At 54.9% G+C, this 18,128-nt stretch overlaps 1 protein-coding gene across 1 annotated transcript; it reads left to right on the top strand.

Moving 5' to 3' along the window:
• Positions 1 to 5,300: 5,300 nt before the first annotated feature.
• Positions 5,301 to 16,759, top strand: CAPN11 (calpain 11). Its single transcript, XM_046639838.1, has 21 exons — positions 5,301 to 5,528; positions 5,891 to 6,037; positions 7,550 to 7,885; positions 8,814 to 8,947; positions 9,142 to 9,310; positions 10,524 to 10,607; positions 10,699 to 10,784; positions 11,047 to 11,121; positions 11,348 to 11,508; positions 11,698 to 11,867; positions 13,055 to 13,066; positions 13,384 to 13,595; positions 13,881 to 13,920; positions 14,017 to 14,085; positions 14,170 to 14,227; positions 14,357 to 14,421; positions 14,705 to 14,773; positions 15,359 to 15,437; positions 15,534 to 15,650; positions 16,110 to 16,168; positions 16,306 to 16,759. Exons 1-21 carry the CDS (start codon positions 5,301 to 5,303, stop codon positions 16,330 to 16,332), a joined length of 2,397 nt encoding a protein of 798 aa, XP_046495794.1. The 3' UTR covers positions 16,333 to 16,759.
• Positions 16,760 to 18,128: the final 1,369 nt, after the last annotated feature.

Raw genomic sequence — 18,128 nt, 5'->3', positions numbered from 1 at the left:
CACAGACACGCGCACACACACACAAATACCCTGCAAACACACACACACACAGACTCCACAGACACGCGCACACACACACAAATACTCTGCAAACACACACACATACAGACTCCACAGACACACACACACTCCACAGACACACACATACACACACTCTCCACAGACAAGCACACACATTCCACACACACACACTCCACAGATACACACACACACATACTCCACAGACACATACACACAGACTGCACACACACACAGACTCTACAGGTGCACACACACACACACACACACAGCCATTTGTTCATTCTCCCCAAGTCTGCGGGAGTGGAAGGAGCTTTCTCGGCCATTTCTAGGCAGCCCCGAGGGCGTGGGTTGGCAGAGAGGGCTGGAGGGAAAGGGAGAGGAGAGAGGGGAGGACTCCGCGATTCCGGCCCCAGCCGCCCTCCTCCCTGCGGCCCGGCTGATCTTCCGGGTCCAGGAGCTCACGGGCACCCTCCCTCGGGGAGCGGGCTGAGCTGAGAGCCAGGAACGGGGCAGTCACCGCCCTCAGAACCTCCCTGACTACTCCTCCCAACCTGGGCCGCCTCTTTCCCTGGCGCCGTCTCCCTATCTCTGTGGCCCACAGAGGGGAACCTGAGGAGGGGTTGCCTGGGGAGGGTCTGTCAGAGCTGGGGGGGCGGCGTCCACACAGGGCAAACACTCCATACTCAAGGGCGGGTGAGAAGAGCTACGGTTTGCTCTAAGAGCTCAAATCCAGCGGCAGAGACAGATAAGCACAGGCGATTCCTGTATGTTGAGCGGAAGTGTTGCTGCTGTCCCTGTGATCATGAGGTCCCAGGAAGGATGGGGTTAGGTGATCCCAGTAGGAGCCAAGTAAATACTGGTTGACTAACCGGGTCTGTGGGGAGAAGGCAACCGGTGTTTTCTGTGCACCTACTGACTGCCAGTCTTTTCCATGTATGCTGCGTCATTCAATCCTGAAACACACTTCAAGGCAGGATATAGCAGCCTCTTTGCCCAGAAGAGGAAACCAAGGCTCAGAGACGTAAAGCAACTTGCCCAGGGTCACACAGCTACCCACTCTGGCTCAGTGCAGCCCAGGGCACTAGCTCTGCTAGAGAGGAATGAGCTGCCTCCCCGACCCCTTATCCATACCTTATCCATCCTCAGCCCCCCTCCCAGCTGAGGGGAGGTGACTTAACAAAGACCACCCAGAGGCTGGGGTAAAATGGAGGAAGGGATGCACCCCTCATCCTTCTCTCCAGCATGGCCTCTGTCCCTCCACCGAGGCTCCCTCCCAGCAAGGCAGCGAGTGTGAAGGCAGGGAGTGTGGACCAGCCTGCACTGGTGCACCTCTGACTCTGCCGCCTGCCAAGAGGGCAGCCTTGAGGAAGTTCAACCTCTCTGTGCCTCGGTTTCTCCCTCTGAAGCAGGACGACAATAATAGTAAACCTTACCAACAGGGTGTCGTGAGGATTCAATGTGTTAATATACGTAAACTGTTTAGAACTGTGCCAGGCATGCACTGAGTCATCAAACACTGTTAACTATTATTTTTGTAAAAGCTACGTAAGTGCTAGTTACTTTCCCTTTTTTTTAAAAGGCAATATTTTATTTTCTGTATTATTTTTTATTATTATTATTATTTTTTTGGTGAGAAAGATTGGCCCTGAGCTAATATCTGTTGCTAATCTTCCTCTTTTTTTTTCTCCCCAAAGCCCCAGTACCTCGTTGTACACCCTAGTTGTAAGTTCTTCCAGTTCTATGTGGGAAGCCTCCTCAGCGTGGCTTGATGAGTGGTGTGTACGTCCGCGCCCAGGATCCAAACCTGCGAACCCTGGGCCGCCGAAGCCAAGCATGCAAACTTAACCACTACACCACCAGGCCAGCCCCAGGGTGCTAGTTACTTTTATAACTGGGGAAGGATTCCTAATATCTTCTTGTCACAGGCTCTGTGGAAGAAGCAAAGGGCAGGGTCCCAAGTCTTTCTTCAGCAAACATCCTAATCCTTGTGGACAATGAACTTTTCTTAGTGGCAACCAGGAGACTCCAGGCCCCAGGGACCCCAAGGGGACCCCAGAGGGGCCTTTAGCTGTGGCCGGAAATTTTGCTTATTGCCCACACCAACCCCGGCTTCCCTGGGCTGAGCAGAGCTCTTTTTGGTCCCCCACCGCAGCATGGCCTCCGTGCAGGGCTGGGATGGACTCTGCAGGTCCCACCATTAGCACCAGGTGCATTTCCCACCTGGGCACCTGCTCTGGGGTGGACCCTGCTCGTGGGCCTTCTCTAATGGAATGAAGGGTCCCTGGGATGAGCCTATGCCCATCTATTCCTTCACAGCATCGTTATTGGGCCCTCTTCCTATGGGAGAAACTGAGACGCACAGACCTCCCTTCCAGGAGCTGCTGGGGAACGTCATTCAAAACATTAGTGAACACCTGCTCTGCGCTCCATCCAGCAGCAAAGAGAGCAAAGCTCCCCGCCCTCCTGAGCTTTCCTTCTCGTAGGAGAGGGAAACAGGGGCCGGCCTGGTGGCGCAGCGGTTAAGTGTGCACATTCCGCTTCTCGGTGGCCCAGGGTCCGCCGGTTTGGATCCCGGGTACGGACTTGGCACTGCTTGGCAAAAGCCATGCTGTGGTAGGCGTCCCACATATGAAGTAGAGGAAGAAGGGCATGGATGTTAGCTCAGGGCCAGTCTTCCTCAGCAAAAAGAGGAGGATTGGCAGCAGATGTTAGCTCAGGGCTAATCTTCATCAAAATAAAAAAAAAAGGGGAAAAAAAAGAGAGGGAAACAAATTTATAGACATTGGGGACTACAGTGAGACAGAGAGTTGAGGGTCGGGGCAGGAGAGAGAAAACATGGATTTGCAAACATAGATGAAAAATTATGAAAAAGTCATTCATTCCTTCATTCACTGAAAGCATTTCTGAGCCTCTGCTGGGCCAGGCACTGTATGAGACAGAGGGGACCCAGTGGTGGATGGGGGCCCCTCCTGCACCCTTGAGAGCTCACAGACAGGCCAACTCAGAGTGGGTGGGCCATGATGGGTGTCATAACAAAGGGAGGCGTTGGACACTCGGGTGGCCCCAAACTCAGCCTGGGCACGTCAAGGGAGGCTTTACCGAGGAGGTGGCACTGAGCAAGGACTGGAAAGCCTAGCAGGACTTTTCCCAGGGGACAAGGTGTGTGCATGGGGTCAGGAATGATTCCAGGCGGAGGCACAGAGGCGAGAAGAGTCCCACGCAACAGAGGAAGGAAGGCAGCCTGAGCGCGAAGGCACTGGGCCTGGTGGTGGCAGCCTGGTTTGGGTTTGTCAGGTTAACTAGAGGAGACAGCAAGGGTCGTTACTGGACCCAGGGAACTCCCAAAGAGACACTGATGTGGGACGGAGAATGCGTTTGCTTGGTTGGGGTAGTGGGCAGGATAAGGGGGCATCAGATAAGTGCAGCCACAAATGGCCTGTGATTCTCTCCGTTGACAAAGATGGGAAGACAAGCCTTCCCGCTGAGGAGAGGTGCCTCCTGAGGGGGCATGGTGTAGGGAAAAGGTCACCAGCCTAGTCTGGGGTCTGCGCTCAGACTTAGTCCCACACCCAACCCTCTCCCTGTGACCCTGACATCCGGGCTGTTGTCCTCTTTGGTTACTGGGGGTATTGCATGGACCTATCGCAGGGCGCGTGTGCCTGGCGCAGAGCCGGTCGTCAGTCCCGTCAGCCTTGCTCCTTGTCAGCTCACGGGAGGAAGAGTAACTGAGACCCTCTGCTCTTGCCTCTGAGGAGCCCAGCCCTCCACGGGCTCAATGCAGCTCTCGTCTCCGGACAGCCCAGAAGCGTCTCCCCCTCTCTGCAGCTGCCCCTCGTTCCCTCTCTCTGGATTCCTCCCACACCCAGGCCCCGGCTGGGTTGTTTAGCTTAGACCACATCCTTCCTGATGGTGTGGGGAGCTGAGAAGTGGGGAGATTGAGGGAGGACCGACCCCAGGGGCATGTGCGGGTGGCACTGGAGACTCAGTGTGGATCCGGCTTTGTGGTGGCATCTCTTCTCCCTCCTCCACGTCCCGGTCGTCCGTTGTGCCCCCACCTGCCCCCGCCTCCCGGCCACTGCTGGAGTCGGTCCCATGTGTGTGGGTGGGCGGATACTCAGGAAGGGGTGTAAGCCAGTTGCAGTCCCTCCTGGGGAGGAGGTGTGGGCAGGGCATCCTGGGTCCCCAGCTGCCTGGCTGGCTCAGGATCTGTCAGGATCTGTCCTCTCAGAGCCTCAGCCACCCCACCCCGCCAGCTGGTTCCCTAACTGACTCCCTGTGAGTGGCCCCTTCTCCCTGCCCTCCAGCTCTCTACCCACCATTATTTCCACTCTCCCCAAAAGGCAGTGTCTGTTTGCACGGGCCGGGGGTCATTTTTTTAACAGCTTTGCTGGGATATGATTCACACACCACACAATTCACCCTTTTAAAGTGTATGATTCGTGGCTTCTAGTACATTCACAGAGTTGTGCAACCATCACCACAAGCCATTCTAGAACATTTTCATTATCTTCCAAAACAAATCCCACACCCTTTTGCCATCAACTTCCAAATCCCCCATCCTCCTAAGCCCAAGCAACCACTGATCGACATCCTGTCTCCATGAGACTGGCCTATTTGGGGCATTTTATATACAATACACAGTACGTGACTGCCTTCTTCACTTAGCATAATGTTTTCAAGATCCATCTGTGTTGTAGCATGGATCAGGATTTCGTTCCTTTTATTGTTGAATTATATTCCATTGTATGGAGATTCCTCATTTTATTTGTCCACACATCAGCTAATGGACATTCGGGGTTTTTTTCCCCACTTTTTGGCTACTGTGAATAACGCTGGTACGAACATTTGTGTACAAGTTTTTGTATGGAAATATATTTTCATTTCTCTTGAGTATTTACCTAGAGGTGGAATTGATGGCTCTCATGGTAATTCTATGTTTAACTGTTTGGGGAACTGCCACACTGTTTTCTAAAGTGGCTGCCCCCTGTTACATTCCCACCAGCAATGTATGAGGACCCCACTTTCTCCACCTTCTCGCCAACACTTGTTGTTATCAGCCTTTTTGATGATAGCCATCCCAGTGGGTGTGAAGTGGTATATCACTGTGGCCTTGACTCGCACTCATCTGGTGACTAATGCTGATGTTTTGAGCACTCTTTCATGCAATTACTGGTCATCCGCATATCTTCTTCAAAACTATCTGTTTAGATCCTCTGTCCACTTTTTATTTCAGACATTTGTCTTTTCCTTATTAAGCAGAGGCCGTTCTCTCCAAGGGAATGGCAGCTCACATCAGCCAGAGCCGACTCAAGGCCAAGGGCGTGGGCCGGTACAACAATGCCCAGAGCTACAGCAACCAGATCTTCGAGGAGCTGCGAGCAGTCTGCCTGAGGAAGGGGGAGCTGTTCGAGGACTCCTTATTCCCTGCTGAGCACAGTTCGCTGGGCTTCAAGGACCTGGGCCCCGACTCCAAAAATGCGCAGAACATCCGCTGGCAGCGGCCCACAGTGGGCACTGGGAGAGGAGGCATGGACTCAGGAGGGGGGGCTGTGGTGTCCCCCCCAATCACTTGATAATCTCCAATCCCCCCGCCGCCCTATCCTGGCCCTGGCCCTGGCCTCCCCCACCAGGGCCGGGGATGGCTCTGGACACACTTAAGTGCGAAACCTCCCAGATAAACCCTGGGAAGGTCACTCACCAGCTTTGCCTATCACAACCTACCGCTATACCAAGCTGGCCCTCTACCCCCCTCCCTCGATCCATATTTTTCCCCTAAAACTTGGAGGTGGGCATCACTCCCCAGGAAAGTGGGAGGGAGGTCGGAAGGGGGTGTCCTGGGCTCCCCGAAACCTTTGTTCCTTCACTGCAGCAAATTACGAGCAATCCTCAGTTCATCGTGGACGGGGTCGGTCCCACAGACATCTGCCAGGGGGTGCTCGGTGAGTGGGCAGCAGGAAAGCGGGTCTCCACTGCGGGGGGGGTGGGGGGCGGCGGGGAGCTGGGGAAGAGGGCTGAGGTGGGGGAAGGGCCAGAGTCTCTTTTGAGGCTGGGGAACTAGGACCCCCGGGTTCAGACGACCTCTCCTGCTGCCCTGCGCCTCCCCGTCTGAGCAGGTGGTAGCGAGAGCGTCCCCTAATCCGGATGCCGCCCCTCCCTCTGCCGTCTGGGTCTGGGGTAAGCTGGGGTGTATACTAGTCGTTGATTGCTACACGGCAAATTACCCCAAGACTCAAGGACTTAAAGCAACAACAGACATCCGTCATCTCAGTTTCTGTGAGGCAGCAATCCGGAAGTGGCACAGCCCCGTGGGTCTGGCTCAGGCTCTCTCCTGAGGCTGCAGTCAACACGTCAGACGGGGCTGCCCAGGTGTGCTCACCTGGCAGGAGGCCTCAGTGCCTCGCCACGTAGGCTTCTCTGAGGCCCACGTGAGCGTCCACACAGCACGGGAGCTGGTTTGCCCCAGAGAGAGTGGTCTGAGAGTGAGAAGAAGGAGGAAGCCACGATGCCCTTTCCACGCTGGTCTCAGGGAACACACGGTACCCTCTGCCACACTTTATCCTTAGAGGCAAGGGTGAGATCCGGCCCTCACTCAAGGGGAGGGGAATTAGGCTCCCCCTGTTGAGGGGAGGATTGTCAAAGAACTTGTGGACCCATTTTAAAGCCACTGCAGGTGCCAGACTTTCCTCAGTGTGGAGTACAAGGTAAAGGAGCGTTGGGCCCCTCAGCCCGCCCCCCCACAGGCTCCCATGGACTGCCCCGAGAGAGAGCTTCCTCCCGAAGCCTGTCCTCGTCCACGCTTTCCCCCAAGCCCCTCACTGCATCCTTAGGGCTGAGGCCAGGCTGGGCTTCCTCTGGGGCTGAGTGCTGTCCCATTTGCAGCAGAGCAAAGGGCAGATGCGGGCAGGGCAGAGGCCAAGGAGACCTCAGGCCCACCTCTGCCGCCCAGGCTCACTGGGCTGCAAGAGGAGAAAAGTGGCTTCTCCCTAGGCACCCTTTTGGTGATGGAGGATTGGAGTGTCCTTAACCTTCCTTTCCCGCCCTCTGCCTCCCCCAACGAGTACCTCAGGCAGCCAGGAGGCTGTTGGTCATCACGGAAGCTTCCCCAATGCCCTCAGCCTCAGCCAGGCCTCAAGTACTCACACAGGGTACCCCCTGCCCCACGGCCCCACCCAGTGAGGTCCGTGATATCCCAGGACAGAGATGGCCAGGGATGACCTTGGACCAGGGATACTACCCCTGTATCCCATCGATGCCTAGCCCCAGGGAAACAGTTGGGGTACAGACTGAGCCCCTTGGTTCTCCAATATTATGTGGGTGAGAGACGTCTTGATCACTACACAACATAATCACAGAGCTGGGGGCTGTGAGGGAAGGTGACTGGATTTGTTCAAGGAAATGGGAGACGAGTGGCTCTCTCCCAAGGACAGCGGGTCCCAGAGTGAGGAGCAAGACCAAGGCCAAAAGTACCTCCCCCTCAAATCCCGAAACAAAAGCAAATGCTTCAATCTGTGAATCTCTCACCTAATAGAAAAAGGAGGGCGCTCACCCCCAGAGCCTGCCTCTTCTGCCCTGTTTCTCCCTACTCGCTTCCTCCCTCCACATTCCTTCCTGGGAGGGCCGGCAGGAAGGTACATCTCTGTTGGGGAGCGGGCCTCAGAGCCGCTTCCTGCTCCTCCAGGGCTTGCTGCTCCTCTGGGACCCTCATGGGGGGTGCTCAAGGGGGCAGCCCCTGCCTGTCTTTCCAGGGGACTGCTGGCTGCTGGCTGCCATCGGCTCCCTTACCACATACCCCAAACTGCTGAACCGCGTGGTACCCAAGGGGCAGAGCTTCAAGAAAAACTATGCTGGCATCTTCCATTTTCAGGTGAAGGGTGATGTGAAAGCCAGAGTTGCTTTGTGTGGCATATGTGTGTGTGTGTGTGTGTTTGTGTGTGTGTGTGTGAGAGAGAGAGAGAGAGAGGGCGAGAAGGAAGGAGGGAGGGAGAGAGGGAAGGAGAGATGGAGGAAGAGAGGGAGGGAAAGAATTAGTATGTGCTTTGAAATTTATCTTTTTTCTTTTCTTTTTGAAAAATGACATTCATTAGCGTGGGGTTTTGCCTAATTATCAGAGAAGTATCTGCTCACTAAAGAAATCGTGTAAGCTAATTTTTTAAAGCGTGAAAAGAAAATCGTCGGTGGCTTTCCTGCTTCTCTCTCTCTCTCTCTCTCTTTCTCTCTCTCTCTCTGTCCCTCTCTCTCTCTCTCTCTCTCTCTCTCTCTTTCTCTCTCTCGGCAGATACACACACACACATATATGTATATGTATATGTGTGTGTATGACATTGGGAGTCTCTGTCACATAATTTTTGTAATCTGCTCTTTAAATTTAGCAACATGTGGACAAATTCCCCACGTCATAAAATGTTTCTGAGAATCATAAGAGAATCACAACATTTCTGAGAATCATAAGACCTCAGAAATCCTAAAGTTCAGCCAGGGTCAAAAGGTGGGTGGGGTCCCCCTCGAGGCCACGGCAGAACCTGGGGAGGAGGCTGGGGATGGCGTCCAGGCTTTTCATCATCTTTCACTCCCTCTGCAGCCATTCTGGAGAGCGGCCCCTCTGACACCAGTGTGTCACTGAGCCTGGCCACCAGGAGGCGCTTGTGTAACAGAGTTCTCGTGAAAGGAGTGAGTGTGTGTGTGTGTGTATGCACGCGCGTGAATGTGTGAATGCCTGCATATGACTTGCTTGGAGGGGGCCTCGGGCAGACAGATGTCCCATGCCCTGCTGAGGTCCACCTTGCTGCCCACAGATTTGGCAATTTGGGCAGTGGGTGGACGTGGTGGTGGATGACCGGCTGCCCACAAAGTACGGCAAGCTGGTGTTCGTGCACTCACCCGAGCGCACTGAGTTCTGGAGTGCCCTGCTGGAGAAGGCATATGCCAAGTGAGTGCCCTGAGCCAAGGAGCTGGGCTTGCCTCCAAGCCTGCCCTGATACTTGGCAGCTATGGGGGCAGCTGAAGTCAGGGGAAGAGGCAGGAGGACGGCTGGGCAGCCCTCCCTTCCTTCACCACACCCTCCAATGTCCAAGCCCACATGTCCATGCCAGAGCCCAAACAGTGCCCTCTCTGTGCCCACAGGTTGAACGGGTCCTATGAAGCACTTTCAGGGGGCAACACGGTGGAGGGCTTTGAGGACTTCACAGGGGGTGTGACCCAGAGCCTCCAACTCCAGAGGCCCCCTCAGAACCTGCTGAGGATGCTTAGGAAGGCCATAGAGCGATCCTCCCTCTTGGGCTGCTCTATCGAGGTAAGCCATGCCTGGTCCTGCCTCAGGACCTTTGCACCTGCTGTTGCTTTCACCTAGAAGGTTCTTTCCCCAGATACCTGCATGGCAAGCTCCTTTTCATTCACTTTCCAGTTCAAATGCCCCTTCCTCAGCTTAGTCGTCCCTGCTTCCCAATCTAAATTAGCTGCTCCCACTTCCCATTTACTCTCTACTTTGTTCTGATTTTCCACCAATGTTTATCACAATCTGAAATTGTCTTCCTTATTTATGTTTTTATTCGTAGCCTGTCTCCTCCAGATAGTTCTCACATTTCATGAGGGCAGGAACCTTATTTGTCTCCTTCACTACTGTATCCTGGGACTAAGGATGGTGCTTGGCATGCAAGAGATGCCCAACAAATATTTGTTCAAATAAGTCAATGAGCCCAGAGTGCTGCTGTATGACCCAGCAACCGCCTTCTTGGGCATTTATCCCAGAGAAATGAGGACTTATGCCCACACAGAAGCCTGTGCACAAATGTCGTAGTATCTTTATTCATAATAGCCAGAAACTGGAAACAACCTAGATGTCCTTCAATGGCTGAATAGCTAAACTGTGGCGCATACATACCGTGGGATACTACTCAGCAATAAAAAAAAAAAATGAACTATTGACACATGCACCAACTTGGGTGAATCTCAAGGGCATCACGCTGAATGAAAAAAGCCAGTCCCAAAAGGTTCCATCCCGTCTGATTCCATTCATGTGACAGTCTTGAAAAGACAAAATAAAAAAAAAATAGAGAACAACCTCATGGTTGTCAGAGGTTAGGGAAGTAAGAAGAGACGGCGTGGTTATTAGAGGGCAGCACAAGGGCTGCTCGTGTCGAGGGAAACGTTCTGCCTGGTGACTGCGGCTACACAAACACACGTGATAAAATTGCACACAACACACACAAATGGGTACGAGTAAAAGTGGGGAAATCTGTCCATCATTGATGAATTGCATCAACATCAACATCCTGGTTCTGATATTGTACCAAGTGTTGCAAGATGTTACCACCGGAGGAAACCGGATGTGGGGTGCACTGGCTCTGTCTCTGTTATTTCTTACAACTGCATGTGAATCTATAATTATTTGAAAATACAAAGTTTAATTTTTATAAAAAATGAACCGAGAGAGTTCTCGCCTCTCTTCAGGTGCCCCAGTCCCTCTGACCAGATCCTGAATTCCTCCCTTCCTCTCTGTTGTGCAGATCACCAGCAACAGCGACTTGGAATCCTTGACCCAGAAGATGCTGGTGAGAGGACATGCTTACTCAGTGACTGGCCTTCAGGACGTGAGTCTGACAACTGCATCCTCCCCAGAGGGGTCTGAGAAAGAGCTTCCTCCTGCCGCTGTGCCCCTGACCTTTACCGCTCCCCTCTTAGGTCTTGTACCAAGGCAAGATGGAAACATTGATTCGGGTCCGGAATCCCTGGGGCCGGATTGAGTGGAATGGAGCCTGGAGTGACAAGTAGGTACCCCTGACCAGCACCCTTGGGTGAGGGGCAGAGCACACAGCAGGCCCCAAGAGCAAGGCCATGCCCCAGAGGGACCGACTGGCGTCCCGTCTGGGAGGACAACCTGTGCCCAGGGCGAGGCCCCCCCGCTCTGGATTCTCCATCTCACTCAGGACCCCCAGCAGACAGGCAATCAAGGATAGGGAATCCCTCCGGAGAATGGAGGTGTCCCCTGGCGCCCTGCCCTGCCCCCTCCACTGCCTGTCTCTGCTCCAGTGCCAGGGAGTGGGAAGAGGTGGACCTAGACATCCAGAAGCAGCTGCTACACAAGAAGGAGGATGGGGAGTTCTGGTCAGTGCGGCCTGGGGTGGACTTCCTTCTCCCACCATGCCCCGTCCCCTCATCTCCTCTGCCACCCACGCGCCTGTGCCTTGGATGGGGAGGGGGCGCTATGGGTGTGGGTATGCCGCTGATGGGGAGGGGGCGCTATGGGTGTGGGTATGCCGCTGATGGGGAGGGGGCGCTATGGGTGTGGGTATACCGCTGATGGGCTCTAGCAAACCCTCCTCTGCCACAGGATGTCCTACCAAGATTTCCTGAACAACTTCACACTCCTGGAGATCTGCAACCTGATGCCTGACACGCTCTCTGAGGACTGCAAGAGCAGTTGGCACGCCACCTTCTACGAGGGCAGCTGGCGGAGGGGCAGCACCGCGGGGGGCTGCAGGAACTACCTCGGTGGGTGAGGGGATTCTCGGGGGCAATGTGTGAGTGATGGGCCCCTGACTCACCACACAACCAGGCCTAAGGGTCCAGGGTCACGGGGGTCAGGGGCACATCAGATCCCTGGTGAGGAGGCAGGCGTGTGGCTGGCAAGCCCATCCACCCCGGGAAGGGCAGAGCCATCCTGATCTGCTTCCTCCACAGACACATTCTGGACCAACCCCCAGTTTAAGATCTCTCTCCCTGAGGAGGACGACGACCCAGAGAACAATGAAGTCGTTTGCACCTGCCTGGTGGCCCTGATGCAGAAGAACTGGAGGCAGGCACGGCCCCAGGGAGCCCAGCTGCAAACCATTGGCTTTGTCATCTACACGGTGGGCGCCCCAGTTGGTCCTCCAGCCACTCCTGCTCCCCCTCCTGGCCTCACCCCTTCAAGCTTCTTCCTCCCCAAGGCCACTGCCCACCCAGGAGTGGGACACACCAACAGGTGCCACAGCCCTAGCTCTCTTGACTGGTGCCTTGTGCTCTTGAGGCAGGGCCAGCGCTTTCCTTTTCACAGATTTTTACATCTAAAACTCTTAAGCAGCACTTCCTTTGTGCTCGGCATTGTTCCAAAGGCCTTACAAATAGCAACGCCTTTAATGAAAAGGAAGGAACTTGAGAGCCAGAGAGGCGAGGTCGCTTGCCCAAGGTCACACATCCAAAGGTCAGCTGCAGAGCCTGTGTCCTGATTCCCAGCCGCTCTGAAACTTCACAAGCCCCCGAGCCTCCCCCAAGACGCCCCACCAAGAGCATTGACTCCAGTGGCCAAGGGGATTCCCTGACAAGTGGTACCCAAACCGTGCTTTGCAAAATCCTAGAAACGGTTCACCCACTTATAAATTCAGCAAGTATTTATGAGCACCTACTGTATGCCAGGCCCCAGTCCAGTCTCCAGTGGTTCAATAGAGAACAAAAATAGACACGAGCCTTGCCCTCCTCCTGGGCTGGGAGTCCACCAGGTTAGCAGACGCCAGACGCGCATCAAGAAATTTCCAAGGTCAGATGCGAGTCCTTCCCTTCCACAAAAGGCTATATTCTCTACCCCCACCCTGCAGGAGAGCAACCTATTTATCTTGGTTTACTTCACCTTCTCATAAACTTGGGTTCAACCCTCAATCTCAATAATCACCTAGTAGCTTCCTGTAGGATGTGAGTGTTCCGTGGAAAATGTTCGTGTTCAGGAAACCGCTCTCCCAGATTTTCATCCCAGCGCTTTCACTTTCCAGCAGTGTGCAGTTGGGCACATTGGCTCACCTCTTAAGGAGTCAGTTTCCTGTCCTGCGGTGGTAAAAATCTCGCACGGCAACACTTTGTGTAAACTGTGCTTTGCTGTCCAAAGCTGAGAGATCATTAACACTAGGACTTTCAGCTATCAGAGCCCATATCCCACCCCACCACCCATGTCCCAGTGCCCTTAACACCCCCCTAACACACACACACACACATCCCACCTGGCTTCCGCAGGCCTGAGCCCCTTCATCATCCTGGGATCTGACCCTCCTCTCTCTTCCCTTCCCAGGTCCCAAAGGAGGTACAGAAGATGACGTGGGGCTCGATCCTGGGCAGGCACCCACTCCACCTCTGGCTGCATGTGGATGGGCAAGGGGTGGAATTCTGTGAAGGGGTCTGTGGGCCACTGGGTTAGGATTCCAGCCCCTGGGGCCCTGGGTGGGAGTCAGGGAAGGAAGAGACCACACTGGATTTACCTGCCAGTTGGGTGGTGTCCAGGCCCAGTCAGTTAATGGTGGTACTTCCCCTCCAGCCCTACCCGGCCAGGCTTTCCCTTGGGGGTCCCTCTCTCCCTGCCCTGCCATGCCAGCCCTGTACCCACCTCCGGGGCACATGTAGTTTCAGAACATCCAGGATATCCACTTGAAGAAGGACTTCTTCATGAAGTATCAGGACCACGGCTTCTCAGAGATCTTCTCCAACGCACGGGAGGTGAGCAGCCATCTCCGGCTGCCTCCAGGGGACTATATCATCATTCCTTCCACCTTTGAGCCGCACAAGGATGCTGACTTCTTGCTTCGGGTCTTCACAGAGAAGCATAGCGAGTCCTGGTGAGGGGCCCCACCTCACTTCTCCGAGGCCACCCGTCCAAGAGCTGTAGGACGTCAAGCTCAGGGAGCAGTCATCGGGTCCTCCCCCCACTACGATCCTATTTTACAGTCAGGGAAACTGAGGCATGAGGAGGGGAAGTGCCAATTAGTAGCAGAGCCAGAACCCAGGTCCCATGAGGTCTGTTTCATATTGCTTCAGACAACAAGACCTCCCCACGACCACCCCACTGAAATCCGGGTCTCTCTGACCCCCAATAACCTGAGCCTTCATCCACTTTTGCTCAGGGAACTGGATGAAGCCAACTATGCTGAGATGCTCCAAGAGGTGAGGGAAGCCTGTGGGGTTGGAGGACCGGAGGAAGCATCTGGGCTGTGAAGGATCTTTCTGGACTGGGTCCATTTCCCACTCCTTTCCCTCCAGGAAAACATCTCTGAGGACAAAGTAAACCAGGACTTCACACGTCTGTTTGAGACAGTGGCTGGAGGAGAGGTGAGGGGCTGAGGGCTGGGGGCTGCAAGGAGGTGGCTGGGGGCTGAAGAGGCCAGAGCAGGGGTTTACGGACCTCCTTCCTAGGGCAAGGAGATAGGCATGTACGGGCTACAAAAGCTGCTCAACAAAGTGGTCTCCAAATGTGAGTCTGTCACCTCCACCACCCACAACCCCCTCCCCCCACAGTTCGTGCCTCACCTTGACCTCTCCCTGAGTCCCCCACACCACCCTGATCACCAGTCTCTTCTTCCTGCCCCTCCCTCCCTCACAGTCACACACTTCAAGACCCAGGGCTTCGGCCTGGACGTGTGCCGCTGTATGGTCAACCTCATGGATGTATCTTCTTCCTGCCCAGTGGTGGTCCTGTCCAGTGCTCCCCATCCTCTGTCCCCCTTACCCCCAAACCTGGCCCTGAGGTGACCACCTCTCTGGCCAGCCATGCCCTCCATCCTCATGCGGATGAGGCTTCGGGCGAGCAGAAGATGCTAGTGCTTCTGGCTCTTACCACAGTTACCATTCAGATTCCCTGGTCTTGGGCCCCCCTCGGTGAGCCGTCTGCTTCCCTGACCCCAAGATGCCCTCTTCACTCCCCCCTCTGATATCCTTGACCACCACCCAGAAAGATGACTCTGGCAAGCTGGGGTTTCTGGAGTTCCAGATCCTGTGGAAAAAAATCAAGAAATGGACGGTAACTGGCATTGAAGGGGGTAGTTTATGGGGGTGAAAAACAGAGGTCCTCAAGAGGGATGGAATATTTACAAGCATCAAATCATTACACTGTACACCTGAGACTAACATGATGTTGCATGTCAATTCCACCTCAACTTAATGAATTAATTAACTAAGTAAAATTCGAAAATTAATGTAAGAGGGATGGGGACTAGTAAGGAGGAAGCTAGAACTGGAGCACCTGACTAGACACACACACACACGGGCACGCACACATGTGTGCATACACACAACACGACAGCATCTGTTGAAGCGTTGGTGTTTTAGTTAGTCAAAATATTTAATAACCAGGATAGTCCAGGTTCCAGCCGTCATAAAGGATGCATTCGGGAGAGCCTGGGCAGGGTGCCAGAGGCACCCTACTAGGCCTGGAATGAACCCTACGGCCCCTAGATGGCAGGAATACTGGGAGCTCAGCGTGTGGGCCAGGGTAGGGAGCCCTGGGGTCTTGGGCCGCAGCTGTGAGGCAACCGTACTGAAGGATTTCATCATTTCAACCACCATGCCCTGCACACGGCCCTACCACATCTGTCTGTCCCCTCAGGACATCTTCCGTGAGTGTGACGAGGACAATTCAGGCGCCTTGAACTCCTATGAGATGCGCTTGGCCATTGAGAAAGCAGGTGGCCAGGGGTCAGGAGATGGTTTGGGGGCAGGGAGGGAGGAGGCACTGGCCAGAGGGCCGGGCTCTTTCCCCTCCGCACTGCTCTCTCTCCCAGGCATCAAGCTAAATAACAAGGTGATGCAGGTGCTGGTGGCCAGGTATGCAAATGAGAACATGATGGTGGATTTTGACAGCTTCATCTACTGTTTCCTGAAGCTGAAGGCCATGTTCAGTAAGTCAGGCATCTGCCCACTCCTCACCCTAGGCCGGGGACCACTGGCCCTCCCCCACACACCCATATGAGGGGTGCTGCTCCAGAACCACTCCTGTGTATAGGGCACAGACGATCTGGGTTGAAACCCCAGCTCCACCACTGGCTGGTTCTGTGCCTTGAGCAAGTCACTTGGTCTCTCTGTGCCTCCGTTCCCTCATCTATAAAATGTGGATAAGGGCACTGCCCTCAAAGGATTGAGGTACAGATGAAATGAGTTAGTATCTGGTGAGTACTCGGGACTGGGCCTGGCTCACAGCAAGGTCGTAGGAGTTGCTATCATTAATTCCCTGCGGGGCCGGGGGTTAGCTGGGGAGCAGCTTCTTACACCCTCTCTGACCTCCCCCTCATTGGCAGTGGGTCTTTCAGACCACCGACTCAGCTCTCAACCCCTCTCCCCTTGCCTCCTCCCCCAAACAGGGTACTTTCTAACCATGGACCCCAGAAATACTGGTTATATTCACTTGAACCTGAATGAGGTGCGTGGAAGGCATCTTCTGGCAGCACCGCCCCCCACCCCCACCACCTTCCACCACCTTCTGCCCTCCACTCTCCCTAGGCACCTTGCCCACCCCCACCTCTCCCATCCTTGGACCTGCTGCTTCTCTCCCCACAGTGGCTGCAGATAACCATGTGGGGATAGAGGAGCCGCAGGAGCCTGGTTCCCCACGGCCACCACCGGCCCGCAGAGGGTCTGGCCCGGGGGCGGGTACTCCTTGCTGCCTTCAGCTCTGCCATGTCTGCTGGTGGAATGGGCTCCAGGTAGTGGCACCTGGGCCCGGACGCCATGCCTACCCTAGTAATGAGACCTCTACGCCCACCTCCTCAGCTCAAAGTGTTTCTTTTCCCAGCCAGGCTTCTGGTGGCTGGACTTACCCTACAATCTCTCTCCCGCTCTGAGTATATTTTCCTAAAGATTAAGTGACCCTTTCCCAGTGTTCCCTGACTGGGAGGCTCTCCATGCTTCCTGTCCTGCTCACACCTGCCTGCTGACCACCCCTCCTGGCCCGGACTCTCTCTTTCCTCCCTCACTCGGGGGCATTATTATAATAAACAGCCCATGCCACTGGCTTCTGTGTCTCTGTGTCTCTACACCAGGAAAAGACTGGTGGGGGTGGAAGTCACTTCTCCAGCACCAAAGAGGGGCCCCCGTAGCTCTCAGGGTGATACCACCTCCAGGGAGCATTTAGAAATGTTACAAAAACTAGAGGGCACAGTTGGCACTTACAGGCCACAGTGCCAGGGATGCTAAATGCACAACAGTCCCTCTCTGAGAACCATCCAGAGCCCGGCACCGTGGAGCAGCATCCGAGGGGACGGCTGAGCCGGAGCCAGCCAAGCCCACTGCTGGAGCTGGGCCAAGTTGGGGCCCATGGCATGGGGCCTGAGCCTCCTCTCTCATCTCAGCCCTCAAACTGGGGGCCCCAAAGGTGGCGTTGCAGCTGTCTCAAAGGTCAAAAATCCAACAGCCGCAGGAGCCAGCAGGTCATAGAAAAGAACTGACCCGCCTGGGTATGAGGCTGGGAGGGGTAACGACTGTGGCAACAGGTAAGTTCATTCCTGCCTTAAAGGCATTCAGATTCTGATCACTATTATTGTTAGAAAATCGCTGCCTGCCAACCATGGCCCTCACAGGAAGGACCGAGGGATACTTGGTCCACCAGTTCCTCGCCTCGGAGTCTCTGCCCCAGCCACCCCCTCCTCCCAGGCCCCAGCCTCCTGCAGCAGCCCCTCAACTGCACTTCTGTCCTTCCAGATCTCTCCATGGCTTCCCCCTCCGGTCTCTCTGGCCCGGACCCTGGCGCCTGTGCCTGCGAGCATTCCAGCCTCTCGGATAGAGATAGCCTCCCAATCCACTTAGATTAAGGACTTGTCAACTCCGAATGAACTTAAGTCCTTCCTGTGTCTGTGTACACTTGAGCATCCCAGGGCGGCTAGCTTCAGGCTTCCTCCCACAGTCGTGCGCAGAGACTTCCTTCTCTTGGCACGAAACTACCCCCTACCCTGCCCATTATGCTTAGTAGGGGACTGGGAGTCCCATCTTCCTTGATCTGTGATTGATCCTCTGCAACAGCCCTGCCCGCTGCCTCCTCTGTGAGTTCAAAGACACAACCCAGGCAGCTACCGGCTCCCCCCATTGCCACCCCCGTGGCCTCCTGAGGAATCATTTCCGACCCTGCCACCCCCTTCTCCCTTCCTCTCCCTCTGCAGTCTTTGAGAGAGAAGGCCACCCTCTCGGAAGGAGCCCCTTAAAGACGGATTCCTCCACCACTACCTCCCACCACCATTCCTCCACAGAGATGCTCTCTAAGCAGCAAAGGTCCCTGGGAGCGAGACAGGGATTGTTCGAGGAGGCCCAAGAACTAGCAGGCCCTTGGAGCTTTTGAGGGGTCCTGGGGAGCCCAGGAAGATGCCGACCCGACCCCTTGTTCCTTGCCC

This window comes from Equus quagga, chromosome 15 (assembly GCF_021613505.1).
Source record: "Equus quagga isolate Etosha38 chromosome 15, UCLA_HA_Equagga_1.0, whole genome shotgun sequence".
In the NCBI taxonomy this organism is placed as follows: Eukaryota; Metazoa; Chordata; class Mammalia; order Perissodactyla; family Equidae; genus Equus; species Equus quagga.
This window is presented reverse-complemented; position numbering and strand designations above follow the sequence as displayed.